Genomic DNA, 17158 nt, shown 5'->3' with positions numbered 1-17158 from the left:
CACATTCTCACCTATTCTGTCATAATATAAAACAAGATGTCCCTTTTTGAACTTTTTCACTGTCCCTCCGTCAACCCTATCTTGTAATGATCCCGTACCATGCACCAGTACTCCGGAAGAGGATGGACAGTTGTAGTGTAGGCAGTCTCTTTAGTAGATTTGTGCATATTCTGCCAATAAAACAAAGCTTTTAATTCACTTTCCCCAAAACATTTTCTGTTTGACAGTTTCAGGTTAATTTGTTCATAATTATAATCCCTAGGTATTTAGTTGAAATGATGACCTTTAAATTTGTAAGATTTATCATGTAACTGAAATTTTACATAATTTTCGTAGTGCTCATGTGGGGGCTTCACACTTGTTATTATTCAGGACCAGTTGCCATGTTTTGTAGCACACAGATATCTCATGTAAATTGTTGTGTAATTCATTTGATCTTCTAACGAGCTCACTCCATTTACGTGATAGTGGTCCATGTGTGTTTAATAATGTTGGAGTTATAGTCATGTGACATTGAAAGGCCAGGGCAATGGTAGCACACAAGTGTTCTCACATTTGTAGAGCTCCTCAAAGACTTCTGGCAAAATTCTGGAGCAGGGGGGTTGTACTAAGGGCGCAGAGGGTTGTAAACGAATAAACAAATTCCCAAAATCAAACTGTAGGTTTCCGTGTTGTTTTCCAGTGAGAGAGAATGTCAGTTGTGTTAAGAGCTCCATTTCATAGCAAGTAAACATTCCTCAAATGAGAATATTTGCACCACTGCGTGAAAAATGCACTATTCACAAGAGTTACCACATGTGAGCTTTGTGTAAACAACAGATTGAGTAAGGAAAACAACTCAGTTTAGTTGAGGTGTTAATCAGTTGAAAGGCACATAAATGAGACTAGAAATATTGCAAAGTTTTCAATGATGTAACTCTTCAGGCATACCAAGTGCAGAAAATACATGAATATTGTAATGGAAAATACGTAGTGGACTATAAATGATGGAAGGAGTAAAGGTAACAAACCACTTTATCACTAAGTTGTTGGCAGGCAAGTATAGAAGACTTTGCTAGCTTTTGGACAAATACTTCTTCTTCACAGCTAATGAAATATACATACAGCTGCTCAACTACAATGTTCCACCTTACGATATTGAGCCAGAACTGCAGCTAGAATGGGGTAAGGGGTTGTTATGAGTGGATTGGGCAAGGAGCCAGGAGTGGGAGGAGGGTTGGGGAAGAATTGCTGATGGCTTGGAGAGAGAGGCAGAAGGCACACAGGATAGGAATTTGCCACCGAAGAGTTGCTTGTGTCTGTAGGCAAGGGGAGCTATGCACAGTACACAGTGAGGTGGAGATGTGAATTGAGAGTGGTAAATAGAACGTTATAGGACATAGACTGCAGAGAGGAGGGTGTGACTGAAGTAAAGGGGGATGGGGCAGGGGTGGAAATGGGGTTGGTGCCTGGGCTAGCGGGGATGGAATCTACCTCTACATATACGTAAATATTCCACAAGTCACTGTATGGTGCATGGCGAAGGGTACCACTACTGGTTATTTCCTTACCTGTCCGACTCCCAAGTAGAGTGAGAGAAAAATGGCTGTCTATCGCCTCCATACAAGCCCTAGTCTCCCTAATCTTACCATCATGGGCCTTTACAAAATGTACGGTGGTGGCAGTAGAATATGCTCATATCTTTGTTAACAGTTGAGAGTGTAGCACTATGTCAGATGCTTTTCAGAAATCTAGAAATATGGAATCTGCCTTATGCCCTTCATCTATGTTCGTAGTATACCATGTGACACAAGAGCAAGTTGAGTTTCACAAGACGATGCTTTCTACCCCCGTGCTAACTCATGGAAAGATTTTCGGTCTCAAGGAAATTTATTATATTCAAAGTCAGAGTATTTTCAAGAATTCCATAGCAAACCAATGTTAAGGATATCCGTCCATAATTTTGCAGTTCTATTCTTTTACCCTCTTTATATACGGGTGTCACCTGCACTTTTTTTTAATCGCTTCAAACTTTGTGCTGGGTGAGAGATTCATGATAAATGTAAGCAAAGAAGGGTTCAATGCTCTAGAGTACTCTTTGTAAAACTGAATCAGGATTTCATATTTACCTGGTGAATAATGTGTTTTCAACGCTTCCAGTTGTTTCTGTACACCAGGGATGCCTATTGCTATGCCATCCATACTAGAGTCTGTTCGATGGTCAAAATATAGCATGTTTGTATGATTCTCCTGTGTGAACTATTTCTTAAACATGAAATTTAAAACTTCAGCTTTCTGTTTGCTATCTTCTACTGCGGCACCAGACTAGTCAAAGTGTGATTGGATGGAAGCCTTTGATCTGCTTAGTGGGTTTATGAAGAACTGAAATTCTCTTAGGGTTCTGGGCCAGATCTTTTGCTGTGGTATGACAGTGGTAGTTGTTGTTTGCGTACTGCAGAGGTATTTTTACAGACACATGAATCTCTATTAAACTTTAGCTGTCATCATTTGTTCGTTTCCTTTTGAACCGAGGCGGACATTGATACAAACATATTGTATTAATAAGTCTTCTTCCTTTCTTCTTATTTTAATTAGTCACAATTGTTTGTCATTTCAATTTTTTTTCATTGGTTGGTATATGTATGTGTTAATGATCTTCAAGCCACTCACATATCTGAGAACCTATTCCATCTACTTGTGTCTTCATTAACATTTGATAGTGTGGCACCATGTCAAATGCTTTATAGAAACCAAAGAATATATCTCCTGCCAGCCGGGTTGGCCGAGCGGTTCTAGGCGCTACAGTCTGGGACCACGCAACCGCTACGGTCGCAGGTTCGAATCCTGCCTCGGGCATGGATATGTGTGATGTCCTTAGGTTAGTTAGGTTTAAGTAGTTCTAAGTTCTAGGGGACTGATGACCTCAGAAGTTAAGTCCCATAGTGCTCAGAGCCATTTGAACCAAAGAATATAGAATTCGCCTGTTGCTCTTCATCCATGGTTTGCAGGATCTCATATTAGAAGAGGGTAAGCTGAATTTCGCATGAGTGATATGTGGACCATGTTGATATGTGGACAGAGGCTTTTCCCTCTCAAGGAAATTTATTTTATTCAAACTGAGGGTATGTTCAAGGATTCTGAAGCAAACCGATGTTAAAGATATTTGTCTAATCAAACAATGGAAAATCCAGGATGGAATAATGACAGTATTGGTCTGTAATTTTGTGGGTCCATTCTTGTACCCTTCTTATCTTTGTATATATAGGAGTAACCTGTGTTTTTTCCTTGTCGCTTGGGACTTAGCACTGGGCGAGAGGTTCCCCGACAAATGCAGGCTACATAACGGGCCAGCGTTGTAGAGCATGCTTTGTAAAACCAAATTGGGATTCCATCAGGATCTGGCAACGTATTCGCTTTAACCCTTTCAGTTGTTTGCACCAGTGATGCTTGTTACTGTGTCCTTCGTAAAGGAGATTGTGTGACGATCAAACAGTGGTACATTTGTATGAGTCTCCTGTGTGAACAATTTTTCAAATGCAAAATTTAAAACTTCAGCTTTACTTTTGATACTTTCTACTGCTACACCAGACTGATCAATGAGTTGGTGGATAGAAGCTCCATTAAACGATTTTTCGTAGGACCAGAATTTTGTCAGATTCTTGGCAAGATCTGTCGCTAAGGTATGGCTGTGGTAGTTATAAGCTTGGTGCATCGATCTTCTTACAGATACATGACTTTCTATTAACTTCTGCATGTTGTCATTTGTGCCTTCTTTTTTGAACCGAGAGTGCAACAGTCGATGCTTTTTCAGCATTTTTTTGAATTTCATTGTTAAACCAAGGTGGGTCTTCTCCATCCTTAATCCACATAGCTGGCACATACTTCTCCAGAGTATGATTTGCAGGCAGTCCTTTTCTTCCAATGTACTGTAACTAAATGATGTCATTTCATTGTCTAAGTGGAATACTAACAACTGTCTATCTGCTCGTTCCAGCAGAAATACTCTCCTAGCCTTCTTTATTGATTTGTTAACTTTTGTAACCAAAGTCGCTATGATGGCATCGCTGTCACTAATCCCTGTCGATTAGGTCATGCCTGTTTCTAGTTACAAGGTGTGAAATATTTCCGTTGTGAACTAGCTGCTGAGAACAGTTTTTGGAAAACATGTTCAAAAGGACTTCACAAGATTGTCTGTCTGTGCCCCCTGCAATGAAACCATAGGTGCCCCAGTCTAAACTCGGTATATTAAAGCCACCTCCATATAATATTGCAGTATCTGGGTATTTTCACACTGTTGACCATGGGACCTTCTGTCAGTAACTAAAATTGTCACCGCAGAATTGGGTACTTAGTAAAAACATCCAACAATTAATTTGATTTCTCCTAGACCTGTTACACATAACCAGATAACTCCACTGTCACACCCAAATTTGACCTCAGTAGAGACAACATTTTTGTCAAATTCAATGAAACCCCCCACCCCTACTCCCCTCCCTTCCATGGCACCTAATCTGCCTTTTCAACATATATTCCATGCATCATTAATTATCTCAGAGCTTTCCTCTTTGGGTTTCAGCCAGCTCTCAGTCCCATGAGTAATTTGAGTGTGAGAAGTTTCCTGGAGGGAAGTAAATTCAGGAACTTTGTTACGAGTACTTCGACAGCTTATTGATAAAATTTTGACTGTCAAAGTGTTTTTACTTCGATTGCAGTCAGACACACTATCTGCAAACCCTCTGGAGAGTGTTCATCAGAGAACGTCAGCCTGCCACCTAGCCTAAAAAAAAACGTGCGCTCCACAAGTATGTTACTCAAGTAGCTGTTTCCTTTGTGTAGTGCACCCCCGACCTGTCAAGTGGAGTCCTACAATTCCCCACCCGATAATACAGGACCCCCCTCCCCACCTCATGCCAAGGATCCAGATGGCTTGGGTAGTGAAGCAGCCATTGAATTCAAGTGTGTTATGTTTAACTGCATGTTGTGCCACAGGGTTATCTACTTTGCTCTTGGCCAGAGTTTGGCAGTGGCTGTTCATCTTGGTGAACAGCTGGTTTGTAGTCATACCAATATAAAAAGCTGAGCAATGATTGCAGTAGAGCTGGTAAATGACAAGACTGCTTTCACAGGTATCCGGCACCTTATAGGGAAGGATAAGTCTATGACAGGACTGGAATAGGAAGTGCTGGATGGGTAGATTGAGCAGGTTTTGCTCTTGGGTCTTCCACAGGTATATGATCCTTGTGGCAAGGGGTTGAGATTGGGAGTGGCATGGGGATGGGCTAGAATTTTGTGGAGGTTGGTTGGGTGATGGAACACCACTTTAGGAGGGGTGGGAAGTAGCTCAGGTAGGATGCCCTTTATTTCAGGGCATGGTGGTAGGTAATCAAAGCCCTGGCAAAGTATGTGGTTCAGTTGTTCCAGTCCAGGTTGGTACTGGGTGATGAAGGGGACACTCCTTTGTGGCTGATTCTTAGGAGTGGTGGGGGGATTGGGGTTGTGAGGGAAAATGGCACAGGAGATCTGTTTTCGGACTAAGTCTGGGGGTTAGTGCCTTTCTGTGAAGGACTTGGTGAGACCCTCCACATACTGAGCTAGGGAGTTTTTATCACTGCAGATACACCGTCCCCGGGTGGCCAGGCTGTATGTGAGGGGTTTTTTGGTGTGAAAGGGATGACAGCTGCAAAATGCAGGTGCTGTTGATGGTTGGTGGGTTTTAATGTGGAAAGAAATGCAGATGGTGCCATCAGAGAGGAGGAGGTCAACTTCTAGAAAGGTGACATGCTGTTTTGAGGAGGACCATTTGAATCGGATGGGAGAGAAGGTGTTGAGGTTGTGGATGATCAAAGATAAGCTGCCTTGGTCCTGAATCCAGTCCATTCATGTATCATTAATGAACCTGGACCAGAGTAGGGGTTTGGCATTTTGGAAGGTTAGGGTTAGGAAGGTCTCCTCTAGATGGCCCATAAAAAGTTGACATAGGAGGGTGTCATACTGGTTCCTATGGCTGTGCCATGAATTTGTGTGTACACCTTCCCTTCAAAGGAGAAGTGGTTGTGGGTTAGGATAAAATTAGTAAGGTGTATGAGGAATGAGGTAGTGTGTTTGGAGCCTGAAGGATGTTGGGAAAGATAGTGTTCAATAACCATAAGATTATGGGCATGAGGGATATTGGTGTATAGGGATGTGGCGTCAACATTGATGAGTGGGGATCAAGGAGTTAAAGGGGTAGGGCTGGCGGAGAATTGCAGTTGGAAGTGGTTGGTGTCTTTGACATGGGAGTGTAGATTGTGGGCAATTGGTTGGAGGTGTTGCTGAATGAGGGCCAAAATTTTTTCAGGAATCTCCACCAGTGTAATTTATTGTTACAAGCCTGAAAAGAAAAGTCAGTTGCCTCAAAGGCTCTTTCAGACACAATTTAAGCCTTCAAAATTCTAACGAATTCAAAGTGCAGGTAAGAAGATATTTGCTAGTGTTTTTTTCTCTAAAATGCATCTGCTACTGTAGCATTAGAGGACGGACATGCTAGTACTGCTGACTGGTACACAAGTAGCTTGTTTACTGCAAATTTTTGAAAGTGTTCATGAAAAATGCACAAAAGGAATAATAAGTGTACATCACAACAACACATTGCCAACACATTGCCGCATACAACTGAGTATCAGGATATCCAAAGGTGAGCATCATGGACCCTCCATCATACATCCATGGCCTAGCACCTTGTGATTTCATTTTGTTTCCAAAAATAAAAGATGAACCCAGTGGAATCACTTTTTTGACATCAGATGACACAGTGGACTTTATAAAAACCTGATTTCTGAAATACCTCAGGAAGAGTGGCATCATTGCTTTCAGGGCTGGTTTCATCAAATGCAAAAAGTGTTGATGTTAAAGAGGAGTATTTTGGAAAACAGTACAATCATTTAATTTTTAAAAAAAATTGATCTGTGTTTGATTTTCTAAAAATTTTCAGCGTCACACTGGTAAATACCAAATTTTTGCTGGTGGTTAGGTTTGAAGGGACACCTGCAGCACGCCAGCTAACAGTGCTAACCTTTATGCCACACTGCGTCCTGTGCTGTTTGCGTCAACATTATCAGTGAATGCAAACTGGGCAAGGGATTTGAGATTTTGTTTGGCATGGAGGGTTTTCTCTAGATGATGTATAAATGTTAGTGTAGGGTAGTGCCATGCCAGTACCCATAGCCATACCATAAATTTGTTTGTGTGTGTTATCCTCTCAGAGGAGACACAGTTATTCTCAAGGATGCAGTTTGTCAGTTGTACAGGGAATGAGGTGGTGGGTTTGGAGTTGGTAGGACATTGGGGGAGATATTTTTCAATACCAGCAAGGCTATGGGCCTGGAGGATGTTGGGTGTATAAGGAGGTAGGATCAACAGTGATAAGCACGGATCCAGATGGTAGAGGAGTGTGGGTGGTTGACAGACTGCAAAGGAACTGGTTTGTATATTTCAATGGTAAACTTGGCTGAGGGCAATGGGTTAGAGGTGTTGGTCAGCAACAGCTGGAGCACAGTAACCAACCACAATGGGGTTTCTAGGGTGGTTAGGTTTATGGATGTTGAGAAGCACGTAGAATGTGGGTGTAAGGGAGGTGGATCTGGCAGAGATATTCTAGAGTGAACTAAGGATTTGAATAGGACTGGAGGTGTTGTACTGGACTTCTGGGTTGTCTGTGACAGGACTTGTAGGTAAAAGAGTCAGAGGGTTTGGTAGACGCCTGTCAAGTAATCACTGCAGTTCATCAGATGGTGATGATCTTTGTGTATAGGGATGGTGATTAAATTGGGGTCTATCTTATGTGTGTAGCTGACTGTTTTTTCTCTCTCTGTTGATAGCTCTGTTAGGAAAGGATGTAAGAAAGGAAAGAGAGACCAAGTTGGAGCTAAGGAACCCCAGAAGATTCCCAGAAGATGGTTTGGTGAGATTGGGGGAAGCTCTTGGTTGGATGAAGGTATGAACTTGTAGAGACCAGTTTAATATTCAGTTCTGGTTGGCTTTGGTTGAAGGAATTGCTGGCAAGAAAGTTTTCCTCAATAGGGGTCAAGAGAAGGAGAAAGGTGCAGCACTATTGAACTAGGGTGCAGAGCTGCAGGTGAGGCTTTTGGAGACTGAAACTTCTGTACGATTGAGGTTGTTAGTAGAAAGCAGACAAGAATGTTTTGAGTTAGTTTAGTTTCTAGGTTTTTGGTAGATGTCGTGGATGGAAGAGATCATCAAAGTAGGGCCTATGCGTTGTGACATATCCTGGTCCATCCTTATGCTACACCGATTCCTAACTCATTATCACAAGGGTAATACCTCTGTGGAAGACCCAAATGCAATATCTGTCTAATACATCCATCCAGCTCATCCTATACCATTCCCATGGCAGGGTGACGTAAGAAAGCAATCATATCATATACCAGCTTTGGTGTAACTTAAGCATAGCATTTGAAATAGCCATGACCACCAACAACCTGCCTAACTGATTGAGTGGCCACCTCTAAACTGTGGCTGAGAACAGAGTTTGACCAGCCAGTGGCAGAACTGTGCCATCTGAGTCCTTCCCACAACACTGGGTCCTGTAAAGTATATTGATGAGAACTGTCTGTGCAACTCATCCTTCCATCCTGTAATCCTTGTGGACTCAGTTTCCACTAACCCCTTTGTCACACACACCTCCACCCATGCCCTAGATTTGAATTGTACTGAACTAGCACCCTCCTCTCCACAGCCTGTAACTTCCTCTGTTTGATGCCATACTCCCATCCACTCCTCCACATCACTGTGCACTGCAGCCAGAACAAGCTCCCTGTTGCCACATTCCTTCATTAAACAACTCACTACTACCATGTTTAATGCTGCACTATCTACACTGACCCAGACGCCGTCACGAACATTTTGCTCTGCACTATACTCAAGCATCAGTCCTGAGTATTATCAACTTGCCTTTCATGTCCTATAACAGCAGCCGGACCAAAAGCAATTATGTTTCATTACACACCACCTGGAGCTCCATTCAGTGAGTGGAAATTCATCAGTGTCCTCACCCACTGTCCTGATACAGCCCCAGGACCAGACCGCAACCACAACCAAATATCAGAACACTTACCGGCATCTTTAAATGCATCTGGAGCGAGGAAGAGTTCCCATTGCAGTGGCCAGAAAGCATTATTGTCCCAGTACTGAAGCCGGGTAAGCACCCTCTAGAGATGGACAGTTGTTGCCCAAGAAGTCTCACCCATGTTCTCTGTAAGTTGCTTGAATTACTTGAACCATAGTGAGCTGGCAGATGTGTTGGCTCCTTGAGTCTCAGGGTCATCTGGCTCCGTCCCAGTTCATTACTAATAATCTGGTTTAAACAGCTTTTGCATACTAGGTTTGAGTTGGTGTTATACACAGTACAACGTACAGCAGCCACCTCTGCCAGCTGCCTGTATGAACAGAGGATGGCCTCAGAAGCCTTGCAACAGGCGTTGGTGTTGACATGAGCCACAACTTGTATATGACTGCACTCTGCTCGCTCGATAGCCACAGGCAGGGCCACCTCCACATCTTGGATGTCCCCCTGGCAGACATATCAAGAGCATATTGGCTTTCTTTCCAGCCCTTAACACTATCTGCCTAAGGGATGCTAGATTCTCCGCCACCACTACATCCCGAGGCAGCAATCTGAAGGTGACTGACTGTAGCCGAAAGCGCATTCAGGTGTTCACAAACAGTGGCCAGTTCCTCCTGCGTCCACACACAGCATGTACACATCTTCACCACCCTAGCAAGACTAACTGAGGAAGTAAACTATAAAAGCAGTCAGAATCACAGATATGCAACTTGCTAAACTCCTGATGTGTCAACAATAGATGCTGATGCATTAATGAGCTTTGTAGTTGGCTTTTCAGTTAGCAACTACTGCACTACAGACTGAATGAATTACCCTTACAATAACATGAGAGTAAACCTCTTAAACTAAACAACATGCACAAAATTTAATAAATATACTACAAGGAAAAGACAGAAAAAGATAAACGCTTATCTTGTTACTTTGTAGATGTATTTCTGCTGAGAGCTGTGGCCTGACTGAATGGCTTATCTCATAATACAGGGTGTTTCAAAAATGACCGGTATATTTGAAACGGCAATAAAAACTAAACGAGCAGCGATAGAAATACACCGTTTGTTGCAATATGCTTGGGACAACAGTACATTTTCAGGCGGACAAACTTTCGAAATTACAGTAGTTACAATTTTCAACAACAGATGGCGCTGCAAGTGATGTGAAAGATATAGAAGACAACGCAGTCTGTGGGTGCGCCATTCTGTACGTCGTCTTTCTGCTGTAAGCGTGTGTTGTTCACAACGTGCAAGTGTGCTGTAGACAACATGGTTTATTCCTTAGAACAGAGGATTTTTCTGGTGTTGGAATTCCACCGCCTAGAACACAGTGTTGTTGCAACAAGCCGAAGTTTTCAACGGAGGTTTAATGTAACCAAAGGACCAAAAAGCGATACAATAAAGGATCTGTTTGAAAAATTTCAACGGACGGGGAACGTGACGGATGAACGTGCTGGAAAGGTAGGGCGACCGCGTACGGCAACCACAGAGGGCAACGCGCAGCTGGTGCAGCAGGTGATCCAACAGCGGCCTCGGGTTTCCGTTCGTCGTGTTGCAGCTACGGTCCAAATGACGCCAACGTCCACGTATCGTCTCATGCGCCAGAGTTTACACCTCTATCCATACAAAATTCAAACGCGGCAACCCCTCAGCGCCGCTACCATTGCTGCACGAGAGACATTCGCTAACGATATAGTGCACAGAATTGATGACGGCGATATGCATGTGGGCAGCATTTGGTTTACTGACGAAGCTTATTTTTACCTGGACGGCTTCGTCAATAAACAGAACTGGCGCATATGGGGAACCGAAAAGCCCCATGTTGCAGTCCCATCGTCCCTGCATCCTCAAAAAGTACTGGTCTGGACCGCCATTTCTTCCAAAGGAATCATTAGCCCATTTTTCAGATCCGAAACGATTACTGCATCACGCTATCTGGACATTCTTCGTGAATTTGTGGCGGTACAAACTGCCTTAGACGACACTGCGAACACCTCATGGTTTATGCAAGATGGTGCCCGGCCACATCGCACGGCCGACGTCTTTAATTTCCTGAATGAATATTTCGATGATCGTATGATTGCTGTGGGCTATCCGAAACATACAGGAGGCGGCGTGGATTGGCCTCCCTATTCGCCAGACATGAACCCCTGTGACTTCTTTCTGTGGGGACACTTGAAAGACCAGATGTACCGCCAGAATCCAGAAACAATTGAACAGCTGAAGCAGTACATCTCATCTGCATGTGAAGCCATTCCGCCAGACACGTTGTCAAAGGTTTCGGGTAATTTCATTCAGAGACTACGCCATATTATTGCTATGCATGGTGGATATGTGGAAAATATCGTACTATAGAGTTTCCCAGATCGCAGCGCCATCTGTTGTTGAAAATTGTAACAACTGTAATTTCAAAAGTTTGCCTGCCTGAAAATGTACTGTTGTCCCAAGCATATTGCAACAAACGGTGTATTTCTATCGCTGCTCGTTTAGTTTTTATTGCCGTTTCAAATATACCGGTCATTTTTGAAACACCCTGTATGTCATACATTACTGGGATCAAATGGTTTTTGTTGTCAGGTTTATACTGTGCTAACGTCTCTTAATTTGGGTAGCAAATGTCTGCTGTATTGCTCAACATTAAAGAAGTTTTTATTACATTTTTAGAAAAATAAGGTTGGAGAGGAAGAAGGAAGGGGAGAGATGTGGAAGGTTATTCGCTTATATTTTTCGAATTTTACACTTTAGTAGGGATTTTCACCTCAGAATAACAGTGTATTGTTTTCCTAGTTTCAAGAGTCTAACAATTAGTTGTAAGATATTCTAAGTACACTAATTTCTTTCATACTGCATTGTGTTCAGTTGTGAGTAGAATTCAGTTTCTTATCTCTTCTGAGAAGATCATTTTATTTTATGTTGTGTAGCTTGATGTGAAGCACTAATGTTCAGTTTCCCTATTTTGCAGATTTGGAGAATAAATACTAAATACAATGTACTCTATGTGCAAGGTCTTGGAGTAGCTGGTGAAACAAATTCCATTGTTTATATTTATGACACAGTATTACCACGCAGGTAAGAACTTTCAAGATATCTGTTAAGATAACTAAAGATAGGTATTTTTTCTGTTAGTGTACACTCCATGTAAAATATTTTGTGTAAATCTTTATTTTGAAAGGCAAAAATGGCTCTCTAGACCTCTGATAGAGTATTAGTTGAGCAGATACTTCTGGAGCCTAAATTCAGCAACAAAAAATGAGGACTGAATGTAGGTGTAGTCTTTACATTGAAGTATATAATAGGAAAAAACAACAAAAGAGGATATTATTTCTGGTTTAAGTGTTTTTTTTATATGTGAAGAAGTGTACAAGCTGTATGATCAAAATGTTTGTTTATTTATTTAGCATGACGATATTGCACTCATTTAAATGATGAACAAAATTTGCATAATGGCTCGGCATATAGACGCTGGGTTGCTGACACTTCGCTATAGATATTTTCCTTCACTTCCTCCAGAGAAGTCGAGTTAGTGACAAACACCTTAGATTTGACATATCCCAACAATAAAAAAATCCATGGGGCTCAAAACTGGACTGCATGGGGTCCACTTTATGTCACCACTCCTGGAGACCAGTTTGCTGGGAAAAATTTCATGAACTTGCAGTATATATGTGGTGCTGTGGCTCCTTCTTGCTGAAGCCACATTCTTTGGTTACAACTAAGAAAATTTTGCAATTCAGGAACCAAAAAGTCATTTAGCATCATCACATAATGTTCCGAATTCATTGTAACTGTATGACTGCTGTTGTCCTCGAAAAAGTATAGGCCAGTTATTTCTCGAGCCGAAATTGCAGCCTGGTTAGTAACTTTTACCAAATGAAGGGATTTCTCATGCTTCTGTTAAGGATTCATTGCACACCAGTAGCGGCAATTTTGCTTATTCATGTGACCGTTCAGGTGAAAATTAGCCTTGTCAGAAAACAAGATGTCATTAAATGAAGGGCATTCAGTAACTTCATTAATGAACTGTGGCCTACATCTGTCATCCTGAGTCTTTAATTCTTGCAGAAATTGGATTTTGTAAGGGTGCTTTTTATGGTCTTCTTCGCAGAATTCAGTACAGTGATGATCTATACGCATTTTAAGAACTTGCATACTTATGAATGGAGAATTAATGATCATCATGAAGAGACTGATTAACACTCTACATCTACATTCATACTCTGCAAGCCACTTGACGGTGTGTGGCGGGGGTACCTTGAGTACCTCTGTCGGTTCTCCCTTCTATTCCAGTCTCATACTGTTCATGGAAAGAAGGATTGTCGGTATGCCTCTGTGTGAGCTCTAATCTCTCTGATTTTATCCTCATGGTCTCTTCGCAAGATATACGTAGGAGGGAGCAATATACTGCTTGACTCCTCGGTGAAGGTATGTTCTCGAAACTTCAACAAAAGCCCGTACCGAGCTACTGAGCATCTCTCCTGCAGAGTCTTCCACTGGAGTTTATCTATCATCTCCGTAACGCTTTCGCAATTACTAAATGATCCTGTAACGAAGTGCGCTGCTTTCCATTGGATCTTCTCTCTCTCTTCTATCGACCCTCTCTGGTACGGATCCCATACTGCTGAGCAGTATTCAAGCAGTGGGCGAACAAGCGTACTGTAACCTACTTCCTTTGTTTTTGGATTGCATTTCCTTAGGATTTTTCCAATGAATCTCAGTCTGGCATCTGCTTTACCGACGATCAACTTTATATGATCATTCCATTTTAAATCACTCCTAATGCGTACTCCCAGATAATTTATGGAATTAACTGCTTCCAGTTGCTGACCTGCTATATTTTAGCTAAATGGTAAGGGATCTTTCTTTCTATGTATTCACAGCACATTACACTTGTCTACATTGAGATTCAATTACCATTCCCTGCACCATGCGTCAATTCGCTGCAGATCCTCCTGCATTTCAGTACAATTTTCCATTGTTACAGCCTCTCGATATACCACAGCATCATCCGCAAAAAGCTTCAGTGAACTTCCGATGTCATCCACAAGGTCATCTATGTATATTGTGATTAGCAACGGTCCTACGACACTCCCCTGCAGCTCACCTGAAAGCACTCTTACTTCGGAAGACTTCTCTCCATTGAGAATGACATGCTGCATTCTGTTATCTACGAACTCTTCAATTCAATCACACAATTGGTCTGATAGTCCATATGCTCTTACTTTGTTCATTAAACGACTGTGGGGAACTGTATCGAACGCCTTGTGGAAGTCAAGAAACACGGCATCTACCTGGGAATCCGTGTCTATGGCCCTCTGAGTCTCGTGGACGAATAGCACGAGCTGGGTTTCACACGATCATCTTTTTCGAAACCCATGCTGATTCCTACAAAGTAGATTTCTAGTCTCCAGGAAAGTCATTATACTCGAACATAATACGTGTTCCAAAGATCTACAACTGATCGACGTTGGAGATATAGGTCTATAGTTCTGCACATCTGTTTGACGTCCCTTCTTGAAAACGGGGATGACCTGTGCCCTTTTCCAATCCTTTGGAACGGAACACTACACTCTTCTATAGACCTACGGTACACCGCTGCAAGAAGGGGGGCAAGTTCCTTCACGTACTCTGTGTAAAATCAAACTGGTATCCCATCAGGTCCAGCGGCCTTTCCTCTTTTGAGTGATTTTAATTGTTTCTCTATCCCTCTGTCATCTATTTCGATATCTACCATTTTGTCATCTGTGCGACAATCTAGAGAAGGAACTACAGTGCAGTCTTCCTCTGTGAAACAGCTTTGGAAAAAGACATTTAGTATTTCGGCCTTTAGTCTGTCATCCTCTGTTTCAGTACCATTTTGGTCACAGAGTGTCTGGACATTTTGTTTTGATCCACCTACCGCTTTGACATAAGACCAAAATTTCTTAGGATTTTCTGCCAAGTCAGTACATAGAACTTTACTTTCGAATTCATTGAACGCCTCTCGCATAGCCCTCCTCACACTACATTTCGCTTCGCGTAATTTTTGTTTGTCTGCAAGGCTTTGGCTATGTTTATGTTTGCTGTGAAGTTCCCTTTGCTTCCGCAACAGTTTTCTAACTCTGTTGTTGTACCACAGTGGCTCTTTTCCATCTCTTACGATCTTGCTTGGCACATACTCATCTAACGCATATTGTACGATGGTTTTGAACTTTGTCCACTGATCCTCAACACTATCTGTACTTGAGACAAAACTTTTGTGATGAGCCGTCAGCTACTCTGAAATCTGCTTTTTATCACTTTTGCTAAACGGAAAAATCTTCCTACCTTTTTTAATATTTCTATTTACGGCTGAAATCATCAATGCAGTAACTGCTTTATGATCGCTGATTCCCTGTTCTGCATTAACTGTTTGAAATAGTTCGGGTCTGTTTGTCACCAGAAGGTCTAATATGTTATCGCCACGAGTCGGTTCTCTGTTTAACTGCTCAAGGTAGTTTTCAGATAAAGCACTTAAAAAAAATTTCACTGGATTCTTTGTCCCTGCCACCCGTTATGAACATTTGAGTCTCCCAGTCTATATCTGGCAAATTAAAATCTCCACCCCAGAACTATAACATGTTGCGGAAATCTACTCGAAATATTTTCCAAATTATCCTTCAGGTGCTCAGCCACAACAACTGCTGAGCCAGGGGGCCTATAGAGACATCCAATTACCATGTCTGAGCCTGCTTTAACCGTGACCTTCACCCAAATTATTTCACATTTCGGATCTCCGTCAATTTCCTTCAATACTATTGCACTTCTTATCGCTATAAACATGCCTCCCCCTTCACTGTCCAGCCTGTCTGCTGTATACATTCCAATCTGAGTTTAGAATTTCATTACCTTTTACACCTGGTTTCATCCAACTTTCTGTCCCTAGTACTATGTGGGCATTGTGACCGTTTATTAATGAGAGCAGTTCTGGGACCTTTCTATAGACGCTCCTGCAGTTTAATATTAGCACATTAATATTGTTATTCCCTGTTGCATTTTGCATACTCCTACCTTGCCGCGTCTCAGGAGGCGTCTTGTCGGGCCTAGGGAGGGAATTCTCTAACCTAAAAAACCCACATGTGCACTCCACACGTACTCCGCTACCCTTGTAGCCACTTCCTGCATGTAGTGCATGCCTGACCTATTCAGGGGGACCCTACATTTCTCCACCCGATAGCGGAGGTCGAGAAATTTGCACCCCAGATCTCCGCAGTATTGTCTGAGCCTCTGGTTGAAGCCTTCCACTCGGATCCAAACAAGAGGACTGCGATCGGTTCTGGGAACGATACTACAAATAGTTAGCTCGGATTCCACCCTGCGAGTAAGGCTTTCCGCCTTCACCAACTCCACCAACTGCCTGTATGAACTGAAGATGACCTCTGAACCCAGACGGCAGGAGTCATTGGTGCCGACATGAGCAACAATTTGCAGTCGGGTGCACCCACTGCACCCTGGATTAACTCATTCTTGATAATCTTGATCACCCAATTTTGGTTTGGCCAGTGTTGAACCAATGTTTTCAAACGTCTTGATCCTTTCCTGGATAAGGGGAACACTTGGAGCATCATCTACATTACGGAATCCATGATCACTGCAAAATTTCCTCTGTGCTACAGTCACTTAACCGCCATTTTTGTAAAATTCTAGCACACAGAATGCGTGGTTTGCTCCTGAGAAGTGCTCCATAGTGACTGAATTCCTAAAGACCAAGCAAGCAATGAACGCGCACCCTCCCTCACTCACTCCCTCACTCTCCTCGCATCATTTGTGGCGCATGTGCAGAGAGCTCTTCAAATATAAACTTCCTTTTGAGACACCCTGTAAATAAACTTAGCATAGTTGAAACCATGTTTAGTATTATCATAAGTTTAACGAGTAAAGGAAGAGGAGAAGTTTGAAATGATAATCATAGTGACTGTTAGAAAATAACAGAACATAAATACAAAATATGTAAATTGAAGGGGAATCGCTGCTGTCAGCTGCAGCAGGACATTAAGCAGAATCAGCGGCGACAAGTGAAAATGTGTACTGGACTGGGATTCGAAACCCAGGA

At 42.3% G+C, this 17158-nt stretch overlaps 1 protein-coding gene across 1 annotated transcript in view; it reads left to right on the top strand.

Moving 5' to 3' along the window:
* Positions 1-17158, top strand: part of LOC124799265 (39S ribosomal protein L3, mitochondrial) — an 84366-nt gene that overhangs the window by 54212 nt on the left and 12996 nt on the right. The window contains exon 7 of the mRNA XM_047262829.1: positions 12053-12159. Coding sequence (XP_047118785.1) covers positions 12053-12159 — 107 coding nt within the window. The remainder of the gene's footprint in view (positions 1-12052; positions 12160-17158) is intronic.

This window comes from Schistocerca piceifrons, chromosome 5 (genome assembly GCF_021461385.2).
Source record: "Schistocerca piceifrons isolate TAMUIC-IGC-003096 chromosome 5, iqSchPice1.1, whole genome shotgun sequence".
Lineage (NCBI taxonomy): Eukaryota > Metazoa > Arthropoda > Insecta > Orthoptera > Acrididae > Schistocerca > Schistocerca piceifrons.
The sequence above is the reverse complement of the archived record's forward strand: the minus strand, read 5'-3'. Positions and strand labels throughout refer to the sequence as shown.